This window comes from Marmota flaviventris, chromosome 16 (genome assembly GCF_047511675.1).
Source record: "Marmota flaviventris isolate mMarFla1 chromosome 16, mMarFla1.hap1, whole genome shotgun sequence".
In the NCBI taxonomy this organism is placed as follows: Eukaryota; Metazoa; Chordata; class Mammalia; order Rodentia; family Sciuridae; genus Marmota; species Marmota flaviventris.
In genome coordinates this window covers 75809757-75818087 of record NC_092513.1, presented here as the reverse complement: position 1 = coordinate 75818087, position 8331 = coordinate 75809757, and the positions used below count along the sequence as shown (strand labels likewise).

General features: G+C 47.3%; 1 protein-coding gene across 1 annotated transcript in view; it reads left to right on the top strand.

The window, feature by feature from the left end:
* The first annotated feature begins 2430 nt into the window (after nucleotides 1-2430).
* Nucleotides 2431-8331, top strand: part of Shc3 (SHC adaptor protein 3) — a 162797-nt gene continuing 156896 nt past the window's right edge. Inside the window, exon 1 of the mRNA XM_027955428.2 lies at nucleotides 2431-2916. Coding sequence (XP_027811229.2) covers nucleotides 2431-2916 — 486 coding nt within the window. The remainder of the gene's footprint in view (nucleotides 2917-8331) is intronic.

The following is an 8331-nucleotide window of genomic DNA, read 5'->3' as shown; positions in this document are numbered from 1 at the left end:
TCTATTCCTTTATCAAAAAAATAAAAAAATAACAAGAATGGAGGGAAGGTAACCTCGGTTTTGAATGTGCATTCAATGTACATTCATAATAAAAGCGGAACCGAACGGCACATTCATGGCTGCTCCTTGATGTAACTGAACTGGTGAATGAAAGTTTGGGGCACAGCTCACCTCCAAGAGAGTGGTCCTGTTCACACTGAGACCTGACCCGTGGATCTTGAATTTCCTTGAAAAACTCCTTTTTCCTTTCTCCACTAACAGCCGTCCTCCTTCTCCCGGAATCTTTGTGATCGAGCTGGGTGGTATTTCTTTTTTTCCCACACTGCCGTTGGATAAAAGATCCCGCCCTTGATTGAAATGGAATCTTCCACTATTGAGCGAGCCTTTGTTGAATGAGTCATCCGCGCGGCCGCTCATTGGCTGAGGCCTCGGGAGCCCAGGGGATTGCCTGGCACCGGCTGCCGGGCCCGACTTCATTCACAGAAAGGCTGGCTCGCTCGCTCGCCCTTTCATTCACACAAACAGCATCTCATTCACATTTTGCTGTTTTTGTCTGCTTCTAATGAAGATCACGGTTTGGGGATGATAGGGCTGTTTGGCTTCAGGTTTGGGGGAGACTCTGATAACCATCAAAATCACCTCCGGGGGTGTGCATCTGCTGTTGCTAGGCGAGCCAGGGGAAGAGGAAAAAGGAGTGCCGAGTGGCTGTTCTGCTAGGGCTGCGGCGCAGGAGGGGAGCTGTGGGGACACGTTTCCTGCGCCGGGACCGCGCGGCTTCTCCGCGCTCCTGCGTCCTAGGAGCCGGCCTCACCCGCGCGCCCGCCATGAGCGGCGCTCGTTAAACCCTGCTCGGCCGAGCCCTGTGCCGGACGCGGGACCTCGTATGCCACACCTGACAGGGCTAGGCCTGGGAAGACTCGGGTGACCTGAGAGTGAGCTAGAGGTGAATAAATTTGCGTGCACAGAAGTTGCCCGGAACTTTCAGCGTTTCACTGTGGGCCAGGTTATCTTAAGGCATGAGGCCGACGGGCAGAGGCTCCTGAGGAAGGGGTCAGTGGGTCTCCGAGTGGAGGACAGACCTGGAGGCTGCCCACGTCCTGTTCTCCTAACTGGGAGGAAGGAGGCCTGCACATTTCTTTGCAAGCCTGAGCCCGATTCCTGAAAACAAGGCTTTTTTTTTTTTTTTTCCCTCCCCCTGTGGATTTGATGTGCAGCTGCATTTTTTTTTTTTTTTTTCCCTCCTGACTGCCGGGCTGCAGGCAGCAACTGAAGGGACATTGTAATGCATTGGTAGCATTTCTCAGGCATTTTTCCAGGGCTTAAGCACATTCAGTTGGAATAAAACTTGAAACGCAGCCCCCTCTTTTTTGGAATGGATTTCTGGAGCCTGTTGCCACTCATCGAAGAAGCATTTCTTTTTTGGAAGTAGATTTTCAGTTTAACCCTGGCTGAGAAAGACTGCTGTAAATGAGCAGGGAAGACCCCCTTGAGCGCACTGGGCAGAAGTTCATATGCAGATTTTATTGGGGGAGGAACTGCATTGCCACAAAGACGCTCATCATGGCTGCTCTGTTGATTTGAAAAGAAAAAAGGAGAGAGAGAGAAAAAAAAACCCCCAGGAAATTGGTATTTTATGTTCACCTGGGGGTGAATATTCCTTTTTGTTTTCTATTTAAAAATTCTTACTGCTTTCCAAGTCAAAATTCACCAGGATTCGCTGAAGACTTATTCTTAAAAAGCCTTCGTCACATTTTAACGCATCGCTGTCATACACTTTGAGGGCTCACATAGATGAGCTAAGCAGGGAAGAGAAAAACCTAACATGGAATAATGGGTTTCCGAAAGTTCATTTGATCATTTGAAGGAATTGGATTTACCTTTGGTACAATTGCGGAATGGGGGGTTGGGGAAGTGAAAAATCAAAGGTTGGAAGGAAAAATCTGGGAAGGTAGAAAAAGGAAATTTGAGAATTGATTGGCTCCAGTTGCTGTCAGCGGGTGGATGTCGTTTTTTTTTTTTTTGCTTCTTTTTTTTTTCCTTTTTTTTTTTTCTTCTTCTACAGGAAGTGATTTGCAGTGCTCACCGAGCCTTTGTTGAGAAGGGTCTCCTCTCAGAGTGAGTCATGCTTTCGCTGTGAGCAGCCCCAAGCAGCTGGGCTCTCCATCACAGGCAACTATGACTTTTGCAAAGCAAACGTTCAACCCCAAGCAGCGGTCTCCCGGGCCGGGGCTGCGCGGCCGCTGCTGTGTTGGCTTTTAATGGTGGGAGTGCATCGTCCTCTGACTCCGCTCTTCCTCTCCAGAAGGCTGTCCTGGGACCCCAGCTCTTCGTCCCGCTCCGGGGCCAGCGGCTCGCCTGCTATGCGCGGCAGCCCGCGCGGGGGCCGGCACCAGCAGCGCCCGGGCGGATGCGGCGAGCCCACGGAGGGGCATGCTTCCACGCACCAAGTACAACCGCTTCAGGAATGACTCGGTGACATCGGTCGATGACCTTCTGCACAGCCTGTCGGTGAGCGGCAGCGGCGGCGGCGGCAAGGTCTCCGCGGCGCGCGCGACCCCGGAGGCGGCCCCTTATCTGGTGTCCGGCGAAGCCCTGCGCAAAGCGCCCGACGATGGGCCCGGCAGCCTGGGCCACCTGCTTCACAAGGTGTCCCACCTGAAACTCTCCAGCTCCGGCCTCCGCGGCCTGTCGTCTGCCGCCCGGGAGCGGGCGGGCGCGCGGCTCTCGGGCAGCTGCAGCGCGCCCAGCCTGGCCGCCCCGGACGGCAGCGCGCCCCCGGCGCCCCGCGCCCCGGCCGTGAGCATGAGCACCGCCAAGAAGGGCCGGCCAGGCGACGAGCCGCTGCCCAGGCCCCCCCGGGGGGCGCCGCACGCCAACGACCAGGTGTTGGGACCCGGAGTCACCTATGTCGTCAAGGTGGGTACTGGCGCGGGCCGTCCTGGTGGGGGTCCCGGAGGCCGGGCAGGAGAGCCAGCTGCGGTCAGGCCTCTTCCTGAAGCCCTAGGGTGCGGGGGGACACCCGTGGCTGTCACGTTAGAGGCGAAGAGATGCGCACTCCTCAGAAATCAGTTCGGGAGCGAACTAGAAATGCGCCTTTCCCGCATCCAGTGGGAAAAGGTTGAAAAAAACGCGTGACCTCCCTCTGTCTTGCTTTCCCCTGGGCTCCACCCGGTTGGCATGCCTTTGCTACCTGGCCTCACCTAATGTCCGGCCAGTGGTCCTTTCACCGTGGGCGCTTATCCGTGGGACCGAGGGAATGGCCTACTTCGCGCTGCTGAAACACACTTGTTAGACCTGGGCAGCCCCCTGCGGGGATGAGAGTTTCACCGAATGTCTCTATTTCCACGGTGTCCTCGCCTATTGGCGGAGTGGGCAAGAGGTTGCCCACCACAGCAACAATCTCCAGTTCCTGGCAGGGCGGGTCAAACGCTGTCTTGCTTTCTAGAAGACGGCTTCTACTTTTCTTGTGAGCAAGGTTTTCGTGGGTCTTTCATTCCATATCCAGTGGTTTGGTTTACAGCAGAGAAAGGAGAATTTGGGACTATTTTCCCAGTGGCTGTAGCCTTCCATTTAAATGGGCTCAGAGGGGCTGAAGGTGCTGCTACCTGAAGCCACAGGCTGGAAAGGAGTTTTTCTTCCAACACAGAGAATTATAAAAACACGATGTAGTTAATAGATTTTTTTTCTTTATGCAAACATGTTGTGATGTTTAAGGAGCAAATACTCAGCTCAGTTCAATTAATCTGTCAAATGCTTATTTCCTCCTGCCCGCCAGGCGGCGGATCAGCAGCCTCTACACCTGGACAGACTTCCCCTGGCCAAGAGGGGAAGATCCAGCTTACATTGGATCCAAGACATGTTTTTTTTTTTTTTTTGAATTGAAAAAGAACTGAGACACACATTCTGTCCCCACCTGTGTTAATAACATTGCAAAACCAGTGGGGATATCTGGTCTGTAAATACTGGCTGCAGATCCAGTCGAACACTCAGCAGAACGCATCTTCAGGTAACATGGAGTATCTTGGCAATTCTGGAACCACAATTTCCAAAGAAACAGATTATTGTAAGGGTTATCTTTACCTATATGAAAAGCACTGATAAATAATATGACTATTGGTGTTTAAGAAAGGGTCCCTTCTTGTTTGAGTCTGCATTTTAATTTGACCTGCTTCTTAGCTTCTGAATATGGATTATTATATTTTACCAAAAGGGATATAGATCAGCATAAAGTATGCACACTTGGTTGAGTTTATCTTAAAAGAAATGAATATTCTTCTTGTATTGCTTGTTTAAAGTACATAACCAGGGGCCAACCTCACCCCCCCCCCCCAAAAAAAAAAAAAAAAAAAAAAAACCCTCCACAAAAACCCAAAACCAAACCAAAAAACCTTGACAACTCTGAGGTTAAACTGTAACACTAGAGTGTATTAACCATCTCTAGAACGTTGGTATAATTGCTATTTTTCAAAAAGACTTACATTTAAAATACATCAATATATCTTGACAAAGCTTATATGTTGTGTCAAACATAGAGGGTAGTCTTCAAACTGAGGATAATGTCAAACTAAGGCTTTTAAAGTTTACCTTGAAAAAAGTAACACTCTGCTTAGGGCTTTGATTCTGTGTTAGAATGAAGGCCACTGTCCAATTCTGAAGGTCAGCTGTGGCAAAATAATGATGATCATTCTAAAATAAATCTGCTCGGCTTGGCCATCTTTTGAGTGACCCTCAGTAATGGTATTCCGAGAGTCAGAGGGCTGGCTGGATCTGTTCAGAGCCTATCTATGTCCTGTGGGTTACAATGACCCAGTGGGTACATAGCATGACTAATGAGTGCTGGGTACTGTCCTTGGTTTGCCCCCTTGCTCATCAGCAGCTGTGAACCACAGGGTCATGTGAACATAAATGCTGGCGTTGTCCCTGCTTTCTTGGAGAAGTTCGAAATCACGCAGAAAGGAAATCAGATACTAAAGGACAATTTCATTCCTTGTGCGCATGTTGATTCAAATTATCACATGGCCCTCTGTTGGTGCACATGTGCAAATTCCCACATTGCCCACGTACAGTTAAACCATCAATGTATTTTATTAAAAAATCGTGAAACTGGGAAAAAAACCCCTTTATTTGGGTGTTCTTTACTGATTTGTAAATAGTTCTATTGATATCCTTCCTTTAAATAATTTCTGGTAGATAGAAATGGGCAATCTTTATCATGTGACTGGATATCAATTATAAAGTCTAAAGGTCTAGAGTTGGAGAAAGGAGTTGTTATTCTCTTTGATATATATATATTTTTTCCTAAATTAAGGAAAGCCCTGGATGGTTTCCAGTTTTCTGGAAAATTCATATATTGGATCATTAGAGACTTTGGCTTCTCAGAAATACCTGATGACAGGTGCTATCAGGATGTTGCACACAGCATGATAATTAGCAAATATTTAAACTTGATTTTCTTACATAAGAGGAGGACTGAGAAATACAGAAGTCTGGTGGCTTTTGATCATCTAGGAAGCCTCAAAGCATTATATCAGTAATATTAATTAATGAAGAATCAAAATTTAACACTGTAAAAAAGTTCCTGAGCAACACTAGAATCCAGAGCTTGTGGTATGTTTAATCTGTCCTTTCTGCTACCACTGAGTTTGCCATTTATTTTTTTATTTTTTTTTAAATATTTTTTTCTATAATATATATATTAAAGAGAGAGAGAGAGAGAGAGAGAGAGAGAGAGAGAGAGAGAGAATTTTAATATTTATTTTTTAGTTATTGGCGGACACAACATCGTTGTTTGTATGTGGTGCTGAGGATCGAACCCGGGCCGCACGCATGCCAGGCGAGCGCGCTACTGCTTGAGCCACATCCCCAGCCCGAGTTTGCCATTTATTAACAGCAAGAGGTTATGTACCTGAGGAAGTCTCCAGGTCTGTATTCATGTCAGGGAGTCCCTACCAGCAACACCTTTTTACACATCTGAGTCTAGCTACAACTTGTTGTTGTTGTTTTTTTTTTTTTTCCTTTTCATTTTGGTGACAGAGAAAGAACAAGAAAATATGCTTTGGATAGACAGAAAAGAAAAACCCAACAGCAAAGATGAATGAATATTTTCATTAAATTTCTATTTAAAACCTATTTTATATTTGGACCTAATAGATGGATAGAAATACAAAAGAATATTGATGATGGTGCTGGGCACCTTAAAAATCTATTGCCCTAAAGTCCAAGGTGGCTAGCATTCCAGTGACCTGCAGCTGCTGTAGGTTTTTGGTAGGTTTGAAGGCAATATGTTGCTTCTCAGGTCTGTGCAGGGAAAACTGAGGAAGGTAAGATAGATGTGCTTAGTTCAGGGGGGTGGAGAGGAGCTCAGTTCTTAAAGAGCCACTAAGCTGTTGTAGAAGAACCATTTGAAGACAAGACTGAGGCTCAAGGCTAAAGACGGGAAGGTGATACTGTATGGGCTGCACCGGGTCAGCCTTTGGCCCCGTGGTAGGTCCCACAAGAAATGTGCCTCCACGGGGCACATCACAGACTTGCACAAAGCTCACAGGGGTAGGGATGTGGCTCACTGGTAGAGCATGTGCTTAGCATGTTGAGGCCCTGAGATCAATGACCAGCATGTGTGCGTGTACACACAATCAGAAGTGACCACATTTAGAACTGACCCAAGTGCTAATATCAAGAATCAGGAGGCCTAATTTAAGAGCAAGGGTTTAAGGGCACACTGCTCAGAGCTGTAATACTCTTGCCAGCATTTACTGAGCAAGCTGATGATGCCATTCATGAATTTTGGTGACAGCTCTGTCAGACTTCTACAGGGTTTGGTTGGTGGAGTGTCACTCATTACTGAAAATAATCGGCTATCTGTAGGAGATCTTAACAATCAGAAAAGGAGTGAATTACTTCCTGGTATGTGAGACTGTTTCTCATTTTGCATTTTACCATATAATATCTACAGTATGTTCTAGATAAAGAATGTCTACAGTGGGAGGCATTGAACATAGGAATAGCCCACTGAGTGGGTGGATGTTGACCCGTGTGTGTGTGTGTGTGCGTGTGCGTGCGCGTGCGCCATTACACACTAGAATGGATGTTGGCCATTGGGGTATATGTATATGTAACTGCATTCCTGAATGGATGGGGTGTGTGGGTATATAAATTTACACGGTGAAGTGTGGTGCACGTGGATGTGTAATTGCACATGAGGATGGATGGAGTGTGCAGATGTATGAGCAGCTATACCTTGACACTTATAATAAGCTTTTGGACCTATAAATTCATAATGACTAGCTTCTAGTTTGGGTAAAAAACCAAACTGCTTTGTTCCCATTGTGATTTCACTTCCTCCTCCCTTCACTAAAACAATAAGAGTGCGACAATTGTCCCCTGACATGTGCAACAGATGGTGCTTCCCAGTGCTAGGACTGGTGACTTTTCTCAGAATTTCAAAACAGTTACAAATGTCACCGGCTCAGTTGGAGTGGGGGGAACTGGGCATCTCTGTTTAGACCACTGGATCCCCAACAAGATACCAGGAGCCAAGGGCCGTGATTTCATAGTTACCGGCTGTATTGTACTGCTCCATCTCCGTGAGTGGGGAGGTGCTGGGTATACTTCAAGCCTCCTGCCCCACCTGACTTGCCCAGAAGGCAATCACCTACTGCCCTTGGTGAGCTAGCATCTTCTCAGCTCCTGGAACGTGTCTCTGCCTTGGGTCAGCCTTTTGTTTTTGCCAGGGCAGACAATGGTAGCTTAGCTGGATCTGTGGCTTCTTTGATCCATTTTAAAAAATATATAGTAACGGGGATTGAACCCAGGGGCACTTAACCACGGAGCCACATTCCCAGCCCTTTTTATGTTTTATTTTGAGACAGAGACTTGCTAAGTTACTTAGGGCCTCACTAAATTGCTGAGGATGGCTTTGAACTTGTGATCTTCCTGACCCAGCCTCCTGAGTTGCTGGGATTACACATGTGCACCATGCTCGCCCTGCTCCAGAAGTAACCTAGCAAATCCTACTACTGATGGGGAAAAATTGGGTCTTTAGCCATGATTCCAGGCTCCTGGGAGGAACTGTAGTGAAACTTGGAAGCTGCAGAAAAGGAATTTAAATGAGGTTGTTTGAACTGGTGTTTCCCTTGACCATTCGAGTTCCCAGACTCCTGAAACCCTGGTGGCCATGTAAAGAAATCAGACACTCTTCAAAACTGAGGCTTCATGAGAAAAGATGTTCAAAGAGCTCATTGTTATAATGCTGCTGAGTTTGGACGTTAAGCCATGCTGGAGTGTCATCTGAAATGTGTTTTCCCAAAGCAGAAGGACTCCGAGTCCTTCCAC